The following is a 24177-nucleotide window of genomic DNA, read 5'->3' on the forward strand; positions in this document are numbered from 1 at the left end:
GAACTGGAATTGGGGATCGGAAAAATCAGAAAAATTATCGGTATCGGAATCAGAAAAATTATGACTATTTTCCAATGATAAAGCGATTCTTTTAACTATCCTATTTTATTTTTATTCTTTTTTAAGTAAAACCTTCCATTGCTGACACAAATATAAACCTTGTCTGAAACCTTACACCAAAAATCGAATTAAGATGAAAATCCAGCATCCAAAAAACATTAGTTTGTTGCCCCCTCACCCGACAAAAGGAGGGTGGACCTGTAAATTCACCCTTGTCCATTCGTCTGTTCGTCTGTCCGCAGTTTTCTCAATAACTACGATTTGGAATTTTTTTAAATTTTGCACAAACATTAAACATGATATGAGTAAAAAAGTAACAGAATCGATTTTCCGGGAAAACTCCGGTTGCCCACCTACGTGTGCCTTTTGAATTAAAATGGCTAAAATTTACACTTTTGTGCTTATTAAAAAAATTAATACCTTGGATTTTTATAAAACTTTCTGAAAAGTTGTAACTAACTAATTTCTATATAATTTTGTTTGTCTATACTTTGCAATAACTCTTGTGTGTGCCCAAGAGGTTCTTTTAGGGCTAATAAAAACACTCCATTTTTTGGACTATTTTACTATATTTGTCCAAAATTTTCTGTGTATGTCTATTTAGCAGTTTTGCATAGTGCTGAACTCAAATTTAAATATGAAAACTGTCGGGGCTAATTGGGGGGGGGCGCAAATGATGGACTAAGTCATTTCTTTTTTTGCATGGTGTAGAACTCAAATTTACATATGTTAAGACCTAAAACTGCACTGGTTGTCCATTTTCACCAGAATTTGACGTCCCCTGGGGAGTTTTGGGGCTAAAAGGGGGGGGGGGCAAATGCTGAACTTTTTTTTATGCCTCGTTCACTGTGCACTCACGGGGGACCATGCATGCTTCACGTGTTCTTAAATTCGAATAAAACCCTGAATTGTTTAAGTAATTCTTTTCACAAACTGTATCTGAAATTTTTTATGCAAATAATTAATTTTCTTAAGAAAATGATCGATGATTTTCCTAATTATTGATTTCTTGTTGATTTTTTGAGTAACCCACTTGATTTCAGATTTACCCTGAAAGCTGATATCCGAGCTGCAGCTTAAGAGAAGTGGCATGTCAGCATCTACGAAGAAGGGACTCAACCACAATGTCGGACAACAAGCGGTCAGTCAACGTTTTGTGTGCACTAGGCATCAGAGCAGTAATTTCTAGCAACCAGTAAGTATCGGGTTACATTTTGAGAAGTTCCACATTAGACAAAGTTATAAGTGTAACCACTGGGACTTAGGGTTAGTGCACATCTCCTTGTCCATGTGCACGACCTGCCCACAGAGGATTACATTTATGGCATCGTGATGCAAGATCATTGTCATATATATATATATATATATATATATATATATATATATATATATATATATATATATATATACAGTAAGTTATAAAATATATATGGCAATTAAGCTACACTGAATATTCAGCGTTTCATCCACTCTAGGACTCTTCTGAAGAGTCTTAGAGTAGATGAAACGCGGAATATTCAGTGTAGCTTAATCGCCATATATATTTTATAACTTATTAACTAGCTCTACCTACGTATTGAGCACTTTTGAAGTAAATAAATTTTTACTTTCGTATATTAATTTTATGTGAGTAAATGAAGTAGTTATATATATATATATATATATATATATATATATATAGATAGATAGATAGAGAGAAACAGACAGACATATATATATATATATATATATATATATAGAGAGAGAGAGAGAGAGAGAAAGACAGACAGACATATGTATGTGTGTGTGATGTAATTGCCTCAATCTAGAAGGACTAGTTCACCGAATAGACTAATTGCAGCATCAGAGCAGATCTTACACTTTGTTCCTAGCCGAAAAGATCATACTCCATCATGAAACATGTTGATTAATTGCAATTAGAAAAGCTAATATTCATGATACATGCTGTACGTATTTTCCCAGCTTATTTATTTATGTGAGAGAGAGAGAGAGGGGGGGTGGAGATCACTCTGTGAATGTTTAGTACTATGTGATAGAGAGACAGGCAAAAAGGGAGTGAGTAATAAAGAGATACATAGCTAGAGAGAGGGGAAGGAAAAGAGAGAGCGAGTAAGAAAAAGATTTGGTACTGAGTAGTAGTATGAGCTTAATATATATAGACAGAGGACGGAGTGAGTGATAGAGATATACATAGATAGATAGAGGGGGAAGTGTGAGATGGATAGACAGAGGGGAAGTGAGAGAACGAGCGAGAGGTTTAGTTCTGAATAAAAAATATTGAGAGAGGGTAACAGTTATACATAGATAGACAGAGGGGAAATAGAGAGGGATAAAGAGATATATAGAAGGAGAAGGGTGCGTACGAAAGAGAGAGAGAGAGAGAGAGTGTGTGTGTGAGTAAATGAGAGAGAGAAAGAGAGAGAGAGAGTGTGTGTGTGTGTGTGTGTGTGTGTGTGTGTGTGTGTGTGTGTGTGTGTGTGTGATATGTTAATGAGGTTGGGTGGACGTCAGCAGCAGGCCACTACTTCTGCGCATGCTCACTCGCTGTTCTTCTTCTACGGGGCTGCTATTCTGGAAAGCAAGGGCACCGCACCCCGGCGAGAAGGAGAAGGAAAAGCAGTAGAAGAAGAGAAGAGAAAGAAAAAAGGGAAAAGGAAGAAGAAAAGTAGCGGCACGCTCGAGCGAGAAAGAAAACGAAAGAAAGCAACAACACCATACACACACGCACGCGTATACGCACACACACACACACGTTACTTACATGCTATGAGTTCTAGTGTTACTCATGCTCCATGATCAGGAAATAGGAACCTACAGCTAACGCTTTGTTTGTTTAAAAAACTTTGGATTTCTTTATATATTATTCTTTAATTAGGGGGTAAGTACGAAAATCAATGCCCGAAAAATGGATAAGAAAAAACGAAATGCTGTCTTTTTTGAATTCATGAATTGTTTTTTTCGTTCGTTTGAAAACTGGCCGGTCGAGGTGGACATAAAGTCGGGGATCACTGTTGAATGGCGTTCCTTACTTGAACGTTCATGTCGATTTTTATTTTTTTTTTGTTATTCGTTAAACTCTGGGGAGGAAAAAAATCACTGAGAAATGTCTGTTTAAAGAATGGGGTTGTTGAACTGTATTTAATTTTTGGTCATTCGTTTGGGTTTCCTTTTTAAAATACGTTTGCTAGTGTTGTCTGGTCTGATCCTCCATTTTTGTGACATGTCTGTCTCTTTAATGGCGAACCAGCGAGAATGGCGGAAAGAGGAAAAAAAAAAAAAAACAGCTTTCGTTTCTGGGTTTTTTTTTTTTTGAGTGTTTTGTTCTTTTCCTGCTTGCTTAAAAATTATAAATTTATTAAATGCATCTTTTTTTTTTTTTTTCTCGAAGTTGAAAAAAAAATATGCAAATAAAAATCATGTACGTTTTTAGCGTCCCAAATTCTTTTTTAAAAACATTTTTTTATCCTAATTTTTTTTTTTTTTTTTTTTGCTTTTTGTCGAAATAAAATTAAGCAACGTTAAAATTGCAATGCAATTCAAGATGTAATTATTTATTTTAAGAGAAGTCTGTATTTTGTTTTGCTTATTTCAATGTAAAGTAAATAAATAAAAATACGTTTTAATTAGTTGTAAATAATCTAACATGCACAACAATTTAATTTGTAAAAAGAAAAACAGTTTCTCAATATGAACATTTGTTTGCATTTTGAAATATAATTTAATTCTATAAATATAAAAATGGCGACCTTTTTTTTCTATTTATACGAATGAACTATTCTACACCTTTGGCAAACTGTACACTTTAAAACTACAAATAATAGAAAACGTTTCAAAATGTGTTCAGTTAAAAAGAATGTATTTTGTTTTATTCCTGTTAAATGCCAAAATGTTTTTCAAACAAGGGAAATCGCATTTAAGACCTTTTAAAATTTCCGTCTTTTTAAGCTGCCATTTTTTTTCCTACTTAATGAAAACTGACGTTTCTCAATTTTTTTTTTTTTTTTTTTTTGAAGCCTTAAGACGTTTCGATCTTTTTGCTCTTTTTAAGAACATGTAAATGAAAATCATGTTTTATATATTTATATATATATATATATTAGTACAATTAGCACTGTTTTCTTTTAATAATAATTTACTAGTACATTAAAATAAACTCTGCTCTTTAGACTCAATGTCTAATTCCCTCAAAGATTATATATATATATATATATATATATATATGCCAATACTATCTTTAAAAGAAAAGTATTTTTATAAATTGATGCAGAATTTTTCGTACGCTTTTAGCCTCCTAAAATCCCTATGAAGTTTTAAAAATTATAATTCAGTTTAAGAAATAAAAAAAAAATATTAAAGATTTGGATTCATTTCAATTATATACATCTATGTAGAATATATATATATATATCAGTGTTTTAGGTTTGGATCTACCATCTTTTGCGGTTTTATCTTTTGCAATGTTTAAGTTTTAAAAATCGAATTGAAGTGTAAAATCGAATTTTGGAAACTGAAAACCTCGTACAAATGTTATATATATATATATATATATATATATGTATATGTGTGTGTGTGAAAGTCTAAAATATGCTTATCTGAATATATTTTATCACTTCTATAAAAACCATAAGTTTCACTCCTAAAATATCTTAAATTTAAACGATTGAAAAGATGGTTATTTCAATATATTACGGTTTTTGTGTATATTTTTTTTAAACATACGTAAAAAAAAAATGTTTTTAATGTAACTTAAATCTAATTGCATTCGTTTTAGTTTTTATTAATAATAATAAATGGTGTCACTACTACTATAGGGTTGGTAATTTAATGGTGGCAGTTGTTCATGATAAAAATTCTTCAAATTCCTCCATTTTTATCGAATTACCCTTGATATTAAGAATGAAATAAAAATATGGTCAAAAGTTTGATAAAAATCTAAATTGTTAATGGTTGAAATAAAATGGTAAAATTGTTTTGCGAATCTGAGTTTTTTTTTGGTTGCATCAAACATGGCGAGATGGGCTAGAATTTCTAATCACGCCGCAACAACTCTTCATTATTATTCGAAAAACTGCTAGAATAAACGACCTTTTTTAGTTTTTCGCTTTTATTTTAACGAAATATACAATCATTTAACGATAGACATTTTAAAGATGACCATTTTTTGTGTTGACATCTGCTCAGCAATTTTACACTAACCCCCCCCCCCCAACACACACGCATTTTTTTTTTTTTGGGGGGGGTCTTTAAATTCGGCCAATTTTTAAAATATATAAGAATTAAAATATTTCAATATTTTTTTTTTTAATTATGATTTTAATATTTTTGGTGATTATGCAGAATACGGATCGTACTGAGGTACTTGTGGAGTGGAGTGGCACTCTGGAGTGCACTTGTTACCGTGCTGAAATAACATTTTTAGAAAGCTATTCTTAACATGGGGAAGAAGTTTTGTCATTATTCTGTGCTTTCACCTTACAGTTAAAAAATAGCGTAAAACTTTAATTTGAAAACATTTTTTTTAAAATAGTGCGGTAACATAAGTGCATAAGCACTCGTTCTGAAATTTTATTTAGAAAGCCATTCTTAACATTGCAGTGAGTAGTTTTATAACTACTCTGTACTTTCACCTAACAATTTAACAAAATAAAAATATTGAATTTAACTTGAAAATCCTATCAAAATAAAAAGTATAACACTGTCCATATTTTACACAAGTACAATTTTTTTTAAATAAACTTTTTAAATTCTAACATTTTTTTTTTTTGTTCCATGACTTTTTAAAAAATTTGCTTTTTTCCATCATAAAATTTATTCACCTTCGGACACACCCATTTCCAATCTTTTTATTCTGTGGCAATTTAATTGTTATTTTCATTTTATCGTTCGATTCTGTTGGCAGAGTATATATATATATATATATATATATATATATATATATATATATGTGAGCAAACAGTTAATAAAATGTTAAAAAAAAACTTTGAAATGAGTTTAAAACATTTAATCTGAAAAGGAAACACTAATTGTAATTTTCATTTTATTTTTATATATATATATACACACACACAAAATCTCTCTCTCTCTATATATATATATATATATATATATACACACACACACACACAAAATCACTACTAAAAACATCTACTTTTTCTTTTGAAGATAGAATGCCGACATTTTGGTTGAATTGCAAATGTTGACTTTTTGATGTCAGATTTTTTGTGTATAAAATTACTATCGCCCCCCCCACACCTTTTTGAGTTTATGTAATTAAATATTTGTTTCTTATACAAAACATTTCTCAACATTTTGATAAATAAAAAAAGCAAATAATTCTAAATATTTCGCACAGTCATCTGCCCTTTATCAACTGTAATTTGGGTGCTAATGCAGAGAGTGATCCGCGCTATTTTTTTAAATCGTATTTCCAAGTTTAATTAAAGTTTTTTTTTTTTATTCAATTGTAAGGTTGAAGTATAGAATAGGTACAAAACACCCTCCCCTCCCCATGTTAAGAATGGCTTTTTAAATAACGTTATTTACGTCCGGATCACTCTCTGTGCACCTGTACCGTAATTTGTGAAAATAATTTTATCGAATGTGCAACTTCTATTTAAACCTTTACATAAAAAAAAAACAAATCATTGTATAATAAATATATTGCACATTTTTTATTCTGTGAATTTTTGTTAATTTTGATTTCATTTTTCATCACTTCCTCCTCCTCCTCCTCCTCCTTCTCGAATCGAGGTTTGACAATTCCCCCTCCTTTCACCACACACATCAGATCCATATTGAATGTTGTCCCTTATTTACTTTCCTCTCCCCACGAGGACAAAGTTAGATACTATTTTTAGGGGTGGGTGAGTATCCCTTCCTCTCTCCTCTCCCGAAAAAAAACTGGAATAGCAACAAAATCTATCTATATATAGTCTCGTCGCCCCTCATACTGATTCGTGCATCCACTTGGCTAAAAGATAATGCCTGGGTGTATGGTCTCTTTGAGCAGAGCGGATACTATACTTTGATCCTAACCCGAACCGTGACCTCCAACTTGATTTCAATTTTATTAAAAGTGCAACTATTATGTCAGTTTTTTTTTTTTTTTTGTAAACATTCCAGATTTTAAACGATTCGTGTTTTTGTTTTTAGTTTAAAACAAATTTCTTATTGATGTTTTTTTTTATCCTCGTAAAAACAATCATAAAAAAAAACACAAATTGGGTTATTCTCTCTTTTCTCTTAATAAGGTTAATATCGGCTTAAATCACGAGAAGGGAGTGGCTGTCTTACCATTTGGTGAGAGTGGATCGGATTTAACTTCGTCCTGATCTGTTATGGGCTAAACTTAGCAGGAACCAACCAACTCTACTAATACTATTTAAGCCTTTCAAACACCACCATCCTCATCCTCCATCCCATCACCCCCCTCATCTCTCTCTCCATCTCTCTCTCCATCTCTCTCTCCATCTCTCTCTAATTTGAAGGGGAGGGGGAAAGGAGGAAGAAAAGTCTCGTTTCTTGCAATTAGGTTTTTAACGTTCATCCTCTGTTAAGCACAAAACACTTCTTCCTTCTTGTGTTTTCATCTTTTTTTGCATCAGGTAAAAACATCCAACAACAAATGCTTCATCTTTTTAGCATCTTTTGCGTTTCATCAAATTTTTAGTTTTTATATATAAAAAATATTTTCATTTTTTTAATTTCAGCAAATAACAAAATCGCAACCATGACGAGCGAACTCGAGGCTTTACGGCAGGAGACCGAACAATTGAAAAATCAAATTAGGGTAAGACTTTTTTTTTTTTTTTTTTTTTTTTACAGCAACCAAGAAAAAAACTGGAGAAAAACTCGACTACAATCTGAAAATTTTGGACATTTTTTAATTTCATGTTTCTGGATTTGAATGCAAAAAAACTTCAATATTGGATTACCAAATGGATTTCATAATGGATTATTGTTTTTGAAACTACAAAATTTCACATTTGATGCAACAAAATATGGCCTTCGGGACAAGATCAAAGTGTAGTATCTGTTCTTCAGATGCTACACTTCTATTTCTTGTTTTCTGTCAGTCGAGGAAAAATCCTTCACGACTGAGACAATTTTTATTTTTGTTCCTTTTCTCCACATTAAAAAACGACCCTGGTGTCTAACTCTGTCCCGTGGGGAGGCATTGTAAATAGGAACAAAATATCTCATCACCCCCCCCCCCAATACCCGGTTTTCGTTTAAAAAAAAAAATCTACAAAAAATATTTAAAAAATTTTCAGCGCCATTTTTTTTTTTTTTTTTCACATGAAAATATTTCAACTATTTTTGTTTTGGTGTTTTTTTTTTTTAAATAAAAGCGAGACACCGATTTTTTAAGTGTTTTGAAAATATGTCGAAAATAGTTATATATCCAAAAATTAGGAAAATTCGTGTAGAAAATTTTTTTATAGTTAAAAGTAATTTTTACGGAAAATTGGGAAATTGCTTTTTCCCTAGATGTGAACACCTTGAAGATTGCAATTACATGGGAACATACTTATCTCCCTTATCGCCATGGATTCCGCCATTTGTAATCTACAGCGAAAGAAAAACAATAGCAGTTGTTCTATGAATTTTTGATATATTACTATTTTCGACATGACAATAAAAAAAATCAATTTGTTGACTTTATCTTAACTAGCACCTGTTTCGACCGATCTGACCTCCGACCTTCATGTGAATCAATTTTTTTTTTTTTTTCTGAAAAAAAAAAATGAAATTTTGATCAAAACCGTAATGGGGGGGTGGGGGGTGTCATTAATTTCCATATTTTTTGTTAAACAACGGAGTTGAACAAAATTATGCAACTCATAAATTGTGTAAAATGAATTGACCCCCCCCCCTTTTTACTTAAAAAAAATCACAAAAAGACGGAAATCAATTTTTATGAAATTTTGTGTATTTATCAAATAATCACGAAATGAACTCGTTTTTAATTCTTAGTAGAAATGTATTTTATTAAACCAAAATATATCTTGGTACTCCATGGGCGTTGAGTTCCATGGCGACCAGCAGAAAAATTTAATGGTTAAATGTTTACTTTAAAATTTGGTTTTCGGGGTCGCTGACAACGAATCTGTCGCAAATTTACCGTTTGCATGGTATTAACCCCTGAACCCTCGCACTATTTTGTGCCAACTCATCGCTATTGTTTATGCTATTCTTACATGATGCGTTCGCGAGCGAGTAAGGTGACTTGTCACATCGCGGAAGAATTTTTTAGCGGACATTTAAAATAGTTTTCATTTTTCTGTGTTGTGCAGTTTTTGATGCTTTTTTTTTTTTTTTATTGATCTAAAAAAATTAAGTTTTCTTGAGCAATTTACAAAAGCATTTTTTATTTTTTTGGAACAGGAACTTTAATTTTTCATAAATTCTGTTTACATTGAGGGACGGGTGGTGTCGGTGTATATGTCGGCGCGTTACTTACGGAAAAACGGTAAATTAAACTGCAGAAGCACCTGTTAAATGTTGTACAAGTTTTATAATTGAAAATTGTCAGCGACCCTGAAAACCAAATTTTATTGGTCGGTGTTCTGTTGTAGTTAAAGTAAACATTTAACCTAAATTTTTCTGCTGGTCGCCAAGGAACTGAACGTCCAATGAGTACCAAATTGTGTTTAAAACTTATGCTTTTCAGTAAAAAAAAAATCTGCATGAAAAAGCATTGTAAAATTTTTTTTCAAAAAATATTACCAAAAAAAAAGCCTGTAATTATGAATTCCGTACAACTTGAATAAAAATTTCTCAAACTACCGATATTAGCATTGAATTAAGCATTTTTTTTTATTTAATATTTTTATGCAAAAAATATTTCTATTTTTTAAGACTTTTTTTTGCATAATTTTTATGTAAAATTCTAATATTTTCCTTGAATCAATGTGAAACTTTCAGCGTAATATAGTTTTTATATAATCTTGAAAAATGAAATTTTTTAATATAAAAGCAGGAACATAAAATATACTAATTTAAAAAAATTGCACAAATTAGACAAACGTTCACGATAAGAATGTATGGATGCACATCTGGGAGAAAAAAGATCAACACTCCCTATCTCCCTTTAATTACCTGACGTCATTTTCAGACAGCCTTTCGATTGTCTGAAATTTGGGCTTTCGTACAAAATCCATGTTTACAAAACTTCCGTTTGTCGTGATTCTAGCTTTTGTGAGCTAAAATGCTTTTATTTCAATATCTTAAGACTTTACTAATTGCCTTTTGAAATAGACACAGAAAACTACCTTTTTAAAGGATTTTTACAACAAAATTTAGCTGAATTGGTTAGCTCGTCGTGAAAACAATTTTTAACTTTTTTTCACAATGTACAAATATTTCTTGTTTTTGTAAACAAACCTTAGTTTTTTATCTTTCGAATACAATCAAAAAGTAGTCAGAAACCTACAAAAATTATAAATCAGCTTTCAAAACTGTCCCCCTATTTTATCAACATTTTTGCCCATACCTAGCAACTGAAGAAGGTTGGAGATCACATCATTCGAATAAATTAGTTTTGTCAAAATGTGATTGGAAAATATTAAATTTCAGGTTAAAAAAAAAACTGAATGTGTTTTTTATTAAAATTAATTTTCTGACTTTATTTTTTTTTTGGTAGGATTACGTTTTAAATTGTTAGATGAAAGTACAGACTAGTTAGAAAACATTCATGTTAAGAATGGCTTTCTAAATGTTATTCCAGCACAGTAACTTTTCTGTATAAGTACCTATTTTTTAAATGCGAAATTAAATTTACCAGAATGCATTTCAGTTCTTAGTCATTTTTGTAAAAATAGTTGGAAAAATTTGACATTTCAAAATTTCAAGGAATTTGAAAGCCTTAAAAAATGTTGGAATCTAAAATCAAGTTTTGTAACTTTTTACAAATTTAATATTTTATGTCAATTTAAAAAAAAGTCCAATTAAAAATTTTTAATAAAAAATAAATCAGGCAATACCAAATCGTTTCAATATTTTCTATTGCCATAAATTCATCCTGTAAAATGAATCACAAAGTAAAACACATGTCAGCCTTTTCTTCTCTTTTCACTAAAGAGAAAATGAAAGTGGCTGACTTGTTGAGTGTATTGTGAAATTTTTCAAGTCAAGTATTATGGTTCATTTTTGTTTTAAATGAAATTCCAAGTGTCACACAAGTAAATACATAGCCATTTTGATTCCAAAATTGGCTGTAAATTTTTAAAAAGTAATTTTGAACTAACAATTCAAAGCAAATGTCAAGTTTTGTGCTTTGAAACTAAAATGTTAAAAAAATATTTTATTTGAATATTTAAACCAAATTCTGAAATAAAATTTTCAATCTTGAATGAGGATTTTCTGAAAATTTGATTTATCATGGTTGTTTTATAAAAATTAAAATGCTTTCTAAAAATGTTTTTTTTTTTTGTAGTCCAATAATTTAATGTGTAATTAAAGTTTTGTTAAACATGAATTTGTTTTTTAGGAAGCGCGGAAAGCTGCCGCCGACACAACATTAGCAATGGCCACAGCAAATGTGGAACCTGTCGGAAGGATACAAATGCGAACAAGGCGGACACTTCGGGGTCATTTGGCCAAGATATATGCCATGCATTGGGCATCAGATTCAAGGTGATGCACCTTTTTGGTTTTTTTTTTCTTTAACAAAAATTAAATTTTAATTTCAACACTGCAATATCGAAAAGTCAATAAAAATTGATTTGCAAAAAAATTTCAATTGTTTACATTTGGCATAATGCATGGAAATATTTAAACGGAAAATATTTAAATATTCATTTTAAGTTTTATATTTTAAATCCTTTTTGATAAAAACAAACTTTATTTTGATTTCCATAAGAATTTGAAATTTGTTTATAACTGAAATTACAGCAAAAGCATTTGTCACGTATGAACACATTTCTTTGTATTTACTTCAATAGTGCTCAGTACATGAATAGAGCTTAATGTAAACCTACTTATGGCAAGTGAGCTACACATAATCGATTGTTTCATTCTAAAGAATTCATTAAACTAACAAATGGTTTTATAAGCAAAAATTTATTTTTTTGACTCGTTTAAATCTAATTGTCCCATTATCGTTCGACTAACCAGGATGAAAACTTCATAATAAAAAATTTGTTTCTAAAAAGTAATTGCTGTATTCTCAAGCTGACAATCTTAGAAGATCTTATCGCACATATAACTTGCAAGAAATTCACCTGAACATCCATCATGGCCTTTAAACGTGACCTGAATTGACAGCATTCAGTGTTTTTTTTTAATCCTAACTCATCCTTGTCAATAATTCCACGCATCGATTCATCGAGTTGCAATCCAGTTGGGGGGGGGGGGGGGTCTTAAGATGGATACTTTTTTGTTTTTTTCTTAGTGTAAAACGGTTCTGTTGCCACATGTATGGCTGTACCGCAACTCTTTCCGTCCAACAACAATGGACAACAATTCATTATCTGCATTCGTTCCCTTAAAATGCAAGGGCAACGTGACCTTTGTTGGAAACTCAAAGACCATCTCGGTTATCCATCTCTTCAACTTGTCCTGAGCAAAACCAGGATATCTTTTTTAACTGGCTATTTTAACCTTGTTAAAGAGTTTCTGTAAGGTAATTCTTTTTGTTGAGTAATTAGTTGATTTTTGCTGAACAAATATCAAAGATATTTGTTCAGCACTTTCTTCATAATTGCCACTTTGACGAGTCTTTCTCGCCAAAGCTTGAATTGCCTAGATCTTTTTTTGCAACCTCTCAAATGTGATTGTGCAATTATCAGAACACTTAGCTTTTGTGCTGTTTCCACTGTTTCCACATCTTCTGTGCAATTCTCCAACACACAGCTTTCAAGTAATGATGCAGATTACCCTCTTGCAACATTTCATTGCTTTCCAGTTGCCCATGCTCTCTCGATCCTTTGCATTTTACTGCGATTAAATATGGTTGGCATTACATTTTTTTTTTTATGGTTCTGAAATAAAAACTATATTTCTCAGTTCTTCACTTCCATTGATCACCAAACTGATTTTTCCTTAAATGTTAAAAGCTGTTAAACTATTTGTATGAAAAAATATTTGCTGATAGTATTTCAAATTTTCCATTTAGTCTGGGTTCCCTCAATGAGATTAAACAAACTTTGTATTGCTTACTTGCCATAAGTATTTTTTATGGAAATATATTGCATTATCAATTTATAAATAAGTGCTTTCAATTACCTTGTTAGCTCCGCGAATGTATGTATGTGTGTGTGTGTGTGTGTGTGTGTGTACTCGCACAATGAAATCGGTTGTGACAACTTCAGATGATGGGATTATTACATGAAGGAAAGATGGGAGTTTCAATATGTACATTGATATTTGAAGTACAAACATTAAACTACTAATTCCAGCTTTTGTGTGTTATGTGCAAAAACTGATTGTTCACTAATCCTAAGTGGGCTCCCTTTTTTTCTACTTAAAACCGTTGAATTTGCGTCCATCTTTAAACCTAATCAGCATTGCATCTTTTATCTCAAATAATTTTTCATTAATTTTATGCAGAACTATCCCAATACGTTAATTTGTAATTGTCTGTGTACACATTTACACCTGTTTATGTTCAAGTTTTAGAATGTTAAATTTCCTTATAAATGAACAAATATTCAAACATTTTAAATATTTTCACAAATCTTAAATGTTTTATTAAATGAAACTAATGAATGTCTGCATCTTTTGCTTGACGTGAACAAAATTCTTTTGTTTTTATGGCATATTTAAGTCATGCTCGTATATTCTTTTAATTCCGATTAAAAAAAAAAAAATTAAACGTTAAAAAATATGTGCACAGATGAATGACTTGATCCTGATCTTTTAAAACTGATTCCTGCATAATGCTCTCAATCCTGTATACATTATGCATGAGTGAACGTTTTCAAATGCTGCTGAAAATGTATGCCTTGATCAATTCTGCTTCTGGGCAGATGAATTCGTTTCCAATGTTTTTAAAAATTTTATTTTTTCACATTCTTTTTTATTTTCTATAGTTTCTCTTTTAAAGTAAAATTACACTGGTCATAGATTTTTAAAATCTCAATATTTGACATATTTCATCCTTTTTCTTATATTTAATGTACATTTCCTCAAGCTAGTTATGTTTTCAATCAACCAATCAAATCCATTAAATCATTAAAATGCATGTACAAAGTTTTGAGTAAAGTGTTTTAAATTAACATACACTTTTTTACTATAAATAAAATCTTGATTGAAGAAAGTGCCTTGGAAATTTTTAATTCACAAAATATGTATTTGCTTCTGAGCAATAAGTCTGTTCTGTTCTCGATTCTTGCAGGTAGATCCTACGCATATATATAATGGAGAGAGTAGAGCTAGTTTCTTTTTTGCATATGTAAACCAGTAGGTGTATCAGAATTTTTGACACCCCTAACACGAAACTGCGAATAAAATATAAAAAAACTCGTAATTTCTCTTTTAAAAGTGGGTTTATTTTCTTTATGGATTATACTTCCAAAATAAACTATTAAAGTTCTATAAAAAGTAATAGAAATATATTTTTTTTTAAATAGTAATGAAATTTACGAGTTCAGTATTTTTCAATTTTAAAAATCTATCAATTTTTCTATTGATTCTATTTTTACGATATTTTCAGGGTCAATGTGAAATTTTATGCTCTTTCCAATAAACCGAATATAATATTTTAGACAAACGTTTTTTTTTATTCACGCCCCCTATTTTGAAATGTCTATTAAAAAGTAAATAATTAATTTACTCACCAAAGTTTTAAAAAATCAATATATTCTAATTCAAAACAAAGTTTTTTAGAAATTTACTTGTAAGCCTTTTTTTTTTTTTTTTTTTTTTTTTTTTTTTTTTTTTTTAATGAAACCTTGAAAAAAAAAAATAGGGTTTGAATTACATTTTTAGATTAATTATAAGCTTGGAAAGACGGGGTCGAATTATTCAATATTTTTCAAAGTTTCTGATACACCTAGTAAAACCAGTATTGCGGAGTCAACAGGTTTTATGCTAGACTCCAACTCAAACACCTAGCATCATTATGACTCCTAAAACCTGACTCCACAGCTAAGCTAAATGTTAAATCGCTTTTATGTTGCCAAGATCATTTGACTTTTTCTTTTTTTTTTTTTTTTTTTTTTTTTTTTTTTAAGTGATATTCAAAGGATGTAAGTTTTATTTTAATAACTAAAATGAAAGATATTTTAGCAAATTTTTTTTTATACACTGATGCAGATATGTTAAATTTTTATTCAATAAAACATGATTTGATTAGAATTTAGACAAACTATTTAATGGATTTAAAGTTTGGACAGCAGTTGATGTTTTAGAATGAATGATGAACAAATGAAATCTGGAAAACTTAATCTCTTGAAAAGAATTAGTCACAATTTTTAAAATGAGGCTTTTTTTTTATCTTTAAAACATTTCATAAATTAGTGAAATCGGTTTTGGCTTGGTTAATAATTTCATGCTATTCATTTTGAGTGTGCGGAAGGTGACCCCAAAAACCATTATAACACCCTTTATTAAATTTAGGTGGATGATGAAACTAAAGTTTGAATTTATTTTTTAATAGGATTTTGTTAAATATTACAATAAAACTTCAATTCGATAAAAATTAACTCTTTTAACAAAGTTGGATATGAATCAATAGTATGTGTATGATAGTTTAGCCAAAGATTTTTAAGTAGAAAACCTTTTGAGTTTATTTTTTTTTACTTCCAAACAAAAAGTACATGCTAGAATGTTTTTTAGCTTTAAATCAAAATTATGTTAATGGAAAATCTGGTAACATTGTTAAGTGTCACCTCACCCACTTCTCCTGTTCATTGTTGGGATTTCTTTAAACCACAACAGTTTGTAATCCTCCCCTCCTCACCCATCCCAAGAGTAAGGCTAGGCTTGTAGTTATCAACTGAATTTTATTAATTCCAATTTTCCTTTTATCTTTTTTCACTCTCCACTTGCTTTGAGAACAGAAGGTAATATTATTCCCAATAATTTGTCAGTTTATTTATATTTTTATTTTTTGCTTGACTTTAGCTTTTCTTCATTTTTATTTTTGTTTCTTAGACAATGCAAAAGGCAAAAAATGTATCCACAAACTGTGGAACCATGGCAACTGTTTCTGATTCTCTTTTTGATTGCTTTTCTCCTTCAATTGTGAGAAGAACATTGGATGGGGGGAGGGGGAAACAGATTGTTTGCCTAAATTCAAAATGTTAAAGCCTTTTGATTGTAGTCTTATATTTTGTCTGTTTTCTGTAATTGGGTTTTGTTATTTTGCACTTGTGATTTTTAAAAAGCCTCTTCTGTGTGGTCTTTTTTTTTCTTTATTTTTTCTTTTTTCAGATTTTTTCATTAATCTATTTTTCTCTAACCAATGTTTGCTAGAACTGTATTGTCTCTGTATTCCTTGCATGATTGCTGTACACTTTTTGCTATCTCAATTATTGCACTCTTTAGAAATTTAGCACTTAATGTTTTAAAACTCCTGAGTAATGGGCCTTTAAGTGCCCCCCTTGAAGCAATGTTAATCTTTCAGGATTGTTTTAAAAAAAAAAAAAAAACTGAGTCAGCTTCTGTTTTAAGCAATCCAAATGCTTCTCACTTTTAAAAGTAGACTTTTCTTTTTTGTCCAATAACATGCAAACTTTTAATCTTTGCTCTTAACATTTAAATAATTAGTATTTCTACTTTTTTGAATTGTATCCCATTTTTATTTTAACTGTTTACCTCAAATTTGATTATTGCAATAGTTTGTTCCCTTTTTGTGGTCACCTCACTGCATGGTCAAATGTAAAATGCACATTCTAGTCGGCATACATGAACTAGAATTGTCTTTTTCACCTCCTGTATTACTTTTAATCTTAACAATGTACAGAAAGTCTGGGGAAGACTTAAATAACAAATCTCCATGTTTACCTAAACAATGTTTCGTACCACAATTTAAAATATATCCTAATTTTATTTTTTGTCAAAAGTTGACATTGCTTTCAAATTTGTACACTTTTCATAAAATCAAACAAGTTATGAATTTCTGCTTTTAAGAATTTGCCTGAACCAATAAATTTTTAAAGAAAATTTAATGTTGGCAAAAATTTGGACTTTTAAATGCTTTCACACGCTTTTTGAATCCCTGCCAATTACATCACTTTTTCTCCAACTTCTCTGCATTGATACAAGTTCTAGCTCTCTTTTGAGGGTCACAGAGGCATGAATTGGTTACCCCTTCCCCTTTTTTCAAATTTCATTTAAAATCATTTATGAAAATGGTAAGTAGAGTTTTTCAATTTTGTTTCTAATTGCATTTGTTACAATTTCTGTGATTCTACAGAATTTTCTTTTTACATCCGGTTTTAATAGAATTTGGGTCAACTCAGCTATTGGTAAAATGTTCAAGATTTTACATCTTAATTGAAATCTTAATTGAAAAACAATCTGGTGAATCTGACAAATATATACTTCCTCCTCCATCCTCTATAAACCTTTAATCAGTTACGAAAAACATCCAGATGAAATTTAAAACATGGAATCATATTAGCAAGAATCAAACTTGAGTGTGAAGTTTCGACTTACTAAAAGTTGAACTTTTTTTTTTTTTTTTTTTATTCTGTAAGTTGTACATCTTAATTAAATTATCCCTTCCCATCTTATTAGAATATTCAAAATTATTGATTTTACTGTTGATAAAACAAATTTTATGATTATTATCAACCTCATTACTCATTCTTCTGAATTCATGCAATAAATTGCAAATATTTGTTTGCATTCACATTTAAACTTTTGACGGCTTTCTTAAATAATCTTAACTTTTCTTTCAGAAACTTAGTATCAGCTTCTCAAGATGGTAAATTAATTGTATGGGATGGTTATACAACAAACAAGGTAAGTTTCGATGTTCAAGTTTTGGCACTTGTTATTGTATAATTTTTCACAGATACACAGGAACACATTTTTTTTTTTTTTTTTCCTTTTGAAATTTTTTGAGATTGTTTTGAATTGTAATTTTAAATTTAATAATTATTCCTTAAATTTCTGAAACCGAGAATTATTTTTAATAAATTGTCTTAATCTTCCAGGTTCATGCAATACCCCTTCGTTCCAGTTGGGTGATGACATGTGCCTATGCTCCATCAGGAAATTATGTAGCCTGTGGTGGTCTGGATAATATTTGCTCCATTTACAGTTTAAAGACTAGAGAAGGAAATGTGAGAGTTAGCCGTGAATTGCCTGGACACACAGGATATTTGTCATGTTGTCGATTCATAGATGATAACCAAATAGTTACAAGTTCTGGAGATATGACATGGTACGTGTTTTGAACACTTCAATCCAAACATTCCCCCTGTTGAATTGTATGAATATTATTTTTACTATTCATGTAAATTAGCTTTAGTTTAAGTGTTTCCACTTAGCTTAAAGTATTACTCTTTGAAATTGATTTCTCTCTATAGCTAGCAATGTAAACCAATGTTAAAATTTCTCTTTAGTAGCAGAGATGATAACATACGGCAAAGGTTACTGATTACTTTTACAGCTTGATTTTGATTCTCGACTTGCAATCTTATCACGCAGTAACTATGATACAATAAAACACTTGTCTGGAAACTATTTCATTGTATCGCATCTCAGATCAATCTTAAAATTTAACTTATGTTGTAAATACAATTTGAATAAACACAATATCAATGAAATGTCTGCAAAAAGTTCTCCCTAAATACACGGGTTGCATCATTTCTTGATTAGAAACCCAAACTGTCAGGTGCCCAATTTTAATTATGACAATGTGTATAAATTTAAACCTTTTAAAACAATTTAGGTTTTTATCAATTGTTTATAATAGGCATCATATTGCGCATGTAAATTTGAGCTTTTTATGAGAATTGACTTTCCATGGATTCGTATGAATAATTGTATAATTTTTTTTTCTAGTGCATTGTGGAATATAGAAACAGGGAATCAAATCACTTCTTTTGGTGGCCACACAGGTGATGTGATGAGCCTCTCTTTGGCCCCAGATATGAGGACATTTGTGTCTGGTGCTTGCGATGCTTCAGCAAAGGTAAGCAGTAGGCAGCTTTTTCTTTATGGGATCCAATTTTTATATTTGATCTGTTCCACTTTTTTTCAGAAAGTATTGGGTCCATCTGTCTGAAATTTTGTATGGATCTTTTATAAGGTGCAACAAAGTATTATGGTATCCATTTGATGCAGATTAGTGTTTAATGCAAAAATGAGCACAAATTTAATATTAATATTTGGCATAAAGCACCCATTCTAAGTCAAACTAAATTTTTCCTGTTTTTAAGGGCTAAAAGTTTGTTTATATATTAGTGGCCTAGGAAAGTCACAGGGGAAACAACCAAGCAAATCCCAAAGAAGCAAAACTGAAGGTCGCACATTAAGGGAATCATCCAGGGTCTATTTTTGGCACCTTTTTACAGCCACAAAATGTTTTTCTAGTTTTGCATGTGAATTACAAAATATCTGATTTTCTCCAAAACCTCTGGCCTTGATATAGGGGAGACTAAAACTTGCTGCTATAGTTTCAAATGATCTTAAATAACAGCAAGGGGAGGCTTCATTCCAAATATTTTTCATGTTATATCTCCCCTCTTTGGTTTTTATACATGAAGTAAATTTCACAGTATACAAAGATTTGATACTGGATATATTCATAATTGTACCTTATTTTCAAAAAAGAGGAGATATAACATGAGAAATATTTAGAATCAAGTCTCCCCCTGCTGTTATTTCAGTTCATTTGAAACCGTAACAGCCAGTTTTAGTCTCCCCTCCATCAAGGCCAGAGGTTTTGGGGAAATATATATATATATATATATATAGTAACTCGGCTGAATGGTTAGAAGTACTGTTTAACTAGACTAAACTTGAGTTTTGATCTTTGAAGCATTTAGCTAGCCTAACTGAAGAGTTGTGATGCAGCAAAACTTTGTGTGTTTATAATGTATCGTTGGCCATCTTTAAAACTATCGCTTATTAACACTATTGTGATTGTATCACTTGAGTTAATGTTGGTCAGCTAATTTTAAGCAGCTCCGATTCCATAGCAATGTATGGGCTCAGACTCTAGTCTTGTTCGAGTGAAAATACTGTGATTGGATAGTAATTTCTTTCCGAAAAGGTTTACCTTGAAATTTTAAAGAATATAAAACTATTCTGTCTTGGTTCAACCGGTCCTGTCAATAAATCAAAATCGAATTGTTGAATCTTGTAATTTCACTGATTTACTTAATCTTGTATTAATGTTCGCAATCAAATTCCATTGTTGCTGCTTCAAGATTTAACTTGCTGTGCATAATGTCTCAAGCAAATTACATCCTAACTTTTGAATCTGTTTTCAAATCTTAAATTTAGAAATAAATGAATTAGCGGAAGTTCTTTTTAATATAATTTGGAAATATGAATAATTCTTTGAAATTCTTTCATCTTATGGAATGGTAAACAAAATTGTATAAATACTTTTGGATTTTTTTTAATTTAAAATTTATCTTCATAAATAAGAAATGGAAATAAGAATATATTTCAATATTATTTTTAAAAAAATTAACACAAAAACAGTCCAAAAACATTCAGGTTCCTTAATGCTAACTACTAAACCACAGAATGGGTTTTCTGTTTTTCTTTTTTGTAAAAGCAAAATTACTTGTTACAGTTACTTGTTGTTATTTAAAAAATTGTCTTGGCTCATTCTATCCTTCGCTTTCTCTTGTTGCATATGACTAACAAAAATTAAAAATAAAAACTTAATTCTTATAAACTATATCATTGTAAAACATTTTTCTCTTTAATCCTTTAAAGCCAATATTTTCTGCAAATCAACACCTTTGTACATAAATATTGTCTCTTCCAAAAATGATTCCATGGAATAATACTGAAAAGTCTAGCGGCAATGAAATAAAAAAAAAAAAAAATTGGAAAATCTTGTAATTCTAACAAACTATTCATAGACTAAATTTTATTTAAATAGAAATATTTTTAGTTGAATGTAAAAGGCCATATCAATTTTAAAAGAAATTTGAAAAAAAAACAAGATGTTAACATTTTGTCTCAGATTGAATTTTTATTGAACTTGATTTCTTTTCAGAGAAAGTTTACAAAGTATAGCTCTCCATTTCTTTGTTTCTTCCTCTCTTTAAATGATTTGTGCATATTAATTGTAAACTTACATTTCGAGAGGGGGGAGGGGTATATAAGTTAGATCTCAAACCATAAGTTCCGTTTTAAATTTGTAAAGCTAAGTTTAACTTAATTTTTTTTTTTTCTTCCACCTTTTAAATATTTTCTACTGAAGCGAGTTAAATATTTAATTTTTGATCTCCATATTTTTAAAGTCAAATCAATCCTTATGGGTTTGCTATCTACTGAAGAAAAGGTTATTTTACTTGTAATTGAGAAGGGAGGGTGCAAGTTCATACCTTTTTGTTTATTTTTTTATTTTACACTGTACCTGATAAGATTTCAACTGTTTTTCTTTAAAAATTGAGTGAAATGGGGAGGTAATTTTTATTACATTAAATTTTGTATTTTCGTTTTAGCTTTTTGACATCCGTGATGGAATCTGTAAGCAGACCTTCACAGGCCATGAATCGGATATTAATGCCATAACAGTAAGTAAAACTCTTATTTTCACCACTTTTCACTTTTTCCAATTTTTTTCTCTTTATTTTCTTAATGAAATCGGTTTCTTTCTAGTACTTTCCTAACGGCTTTGCCTTTGCAACTGGCTCCGATGATGCAACCTGCAGATTGTTCGATATCCGTGCAGATCAAGAAATCGGAATGTATTCACACGATAATATTATATGTGGTATCACTTCAGTTGCCTTTTCTAAGAGTGGTCGTCTTTTACTTGGTGGCTATGATGATTTCAACTGTAATGTATGGGATGTCCTCAAACAGGAACGAGCTGGTAAGATTTTTTTCTTATAAATTTGTAAATATAAGCTTTGGTATATCTTTGTAAGAATGGAAATTCTTTAATGCTTAGTCTTGTATTTGCTCCCTCCTCCTTACTGTTTTGCTCGCAGTTGTAACTGCATTATAAAAACCATATCTAATACTTGAATTATGGAATATTTTTAAACATTTTGTCACATTGAATTTTTAATTCCAAGTGGTTGTCTTGCTGATTTTGTTTGGTTTTATAACAAAATCTTTTGGATTTTTGTACCAAATTTGTTGTAGCTCTTCAAAAAGCATCAGTGAACATTGTTATAGTAAAAATGATTTAAAATGCATCTAGACTATAAACCAGTTTCTAATCTTATCATATAATCATGAATTTTTATTTTTCATGTTAAATTCTGAGCAATATTTATGCCACTTGTCATTTTTAATAATATTAAAAATAAAAAAGGAACTGTTTACAAGTTTATACTGTATCGATCAAACTATTGTTCTCATCTTTACAGTGTTATTTATGCAATCTTTCGGTCGGTTTGGTCTTCAATCGTCCTCGGACAATTTGGCCGTTTCCAAGCTACCAACATGCCTGAGGACGGTTGAAGGCCAATCCAACCAAAATATTTCACAAATAAAACGAGAACAATATTCAGATTCATACAATATGAATAATTAGCCGTCATCTAAAAAAACCTCAGAATTTTTTTACAAGTTGTATCATGTCTGATTGCGGCAAATGAAAAGGGTGGCATTAAGTCAGTATGTTGATTTCATTTACTTTTATCAAGAATATTTTTCAGTGTTACTCTAATTTCAAATGTTCATAGATCAGTGCTGACTGAATTTTTATTTTGTAATCTGTTAGATTTTATTCTTCATATTAAGTTTATATGTCCATATTAGTTGGATGGCTTTTAGAAATTGACTTCCAAATCTCTGGCCAGGTCTTTATCCTTTTTTTCTATCAAATGTATCCTTTTCTCCCATATTTTCTTTTGCCAACTAACCCAACTATCTCAACTGTTCTACATGTTGAAACTTTTCATTTCCATTCATTATATTGGAAATGAGTTAATCTTTTATATGTTAATTTGATAACATTCTTCAGTATTAAAATTGAATGATTTGATTTAATATTAAATATACACATGCTCGTTACGCTTTGTTAGAATCTAATGTTTTGACATTTTTTTTTTTTTCTTCAGAAATTATGAAATTAAATTTGGATTCTAGTTGATAAATTTAATGCAAAATGTGTTCCCATTTATCATATTGGTATAATTTAGTCTTTTAATTTTTTATCAGAAATCTTTCAATCCTTATTGATTTTTCTTTTTTTTTCCCCCCTCACAGGTGTTTTGGCCGGCCATGACAACAGGGTGAGCTGCTTGGGTGTTACAGAAGATGGCATGGCAGTAGCAACAGGCTCATGGGACAGTTTTCTCAAGATCTGGAATTAATGTATTTGATGTTTCAAGTCTCATCGTATTCTGCTTCTGCACTGTTTCTAAGAGAGCCCACGACCTGCAAACAAGTTCCTCCATATTTCAAATGTGTGTGCGCAGGCCATCTTCAGTGTAGGTCAGTTGGCACCGAACTTTTCTAACAAATGCTTAATGGAACTCATTCAAACTTTTCAAAACAACAAAAGAAAAAAAAAATAAAACAGTTCTCTCTCTCTCCACTATTCTCTCTCTCTCTCCTGATCATCTCTCTATTTGCATCCAACGTCTTGCTACGTTATTCTGCATGATTCATAGACATTGCTTCTTCCCATTTGCAAAACTGTCTAGTATGCCTTCTTAAAGCTATTGACAATTTATACATCTCTATGTATTACAACAAAAGGAAACATCAGTTAAAAAAGGCAACAAAAATAGTTTCTTTGGGTAAGGTTTTTGGTTGGATTGGCCGAAATCTGGCAAGTGCTCCCACATAGCACCTTACCTGATCCAATATTTCTGCAGGATCCTTAAGTGTACTATCCGATCAAACATTTGTATGCAAGAAGAATAACCCTAAAACCCTGTGTTAGTCTGCTAGAAACGTTTTGGTTCACCACGTTCCTGTAACATTTTTCTTAGTAATATATTTTTTATTTTCTCTTGGGACCATGGTCGGGAGAAAGAAAATTAAAAAATTTCCATACCAAAAGATAAAAAA

The 24177-nt window shown here is 30.5% G+C and overlaps 1 protein-coding gene across 3 annotated transcripts; it reads left to right on the plus strand.

The window, feature by feature from the left end:
• The first annotated feature begins 1804 nt into the window (after window positions 1-1804).
• LOC145297814 (guanine nucleotide-binding protein subunit beta) lies at window positions 1805-23866 on the plus strand. Of its 3 annotated transcripts, XM_080144126.1 has the most exons (10): window positions 1805-2445; window positions 2489-2938; window positions 7770-7849; window positions 11552-11697; window positions 17910-17973; window positions 18168-18397; window positions 19021-19150; window positions 21648-21719; window positions 21805-22021; window positions 23368-23866. In XM_080144126.1, the coding sequence occupies exons 3-10, from the start codon at window positions 7790-7792 to the stop codon at window positions 23472-23474; spliced, it is 1026 nt and encodes a 341-aa protein (XP_080000252.1). In that variant the 5' UTR covers window positions 1805-2445; window positions 2489-2938; window positions 7770-7789; the 3' UTR covers window positions 23475-23866. The 3 variants fall into 3 exon arrangements, with proteins under 3 accessions (XP_080000252.1, XP_080000251.1, XP_080000253.1); XM_080144125.1 differs by having other exon boundaries at window positions 1827-2938; XM_080144127.1 differs by lacking the exons at window positions 1805-2445; window positions 2489-2938 and adding an exon at window positions 6846-7664.
• Window positions 23867-24177: the final 311 nt, after the last annotated feature.

This window comes from Euprymna scolopes, chromosome 18, assembly GCF_053919585.1.
Source record: "Euprymna scolopes isolate OS-2025 chromosome 18, ASM5391958v1, whole genome shotgun sequence".
Taxonomy (NCBI): Eukaryota; Metazoa; Mollusca; class Cephalopoda; order Sepiida; family Sepiolidae; genus Euprymna; species Euprymna scolopes.

Coding starts and splice junctions, on each gene's coding strand:
- LOC145297814 (XM_080144126.1), top strand. CDS start 7,790: ATGACGAGCGAACTCGAGGCTTTACGGCAGGAGACCGAACAATTGAAA. Junction 11,698..17,909: donor CATTGGGCATCAGATTCAAG/GTGATGCACCTT, acceptor CTTTTCTTTCAG/AAACTTAGTATCAGCTTCTC. Junction 17,974..18,167: donor ATGGTTATACAACAAACAAG/GTAAGTTTCGAT, acceptor TTAATCTTCCAG/GTTCATGCAATACCCCTTCG.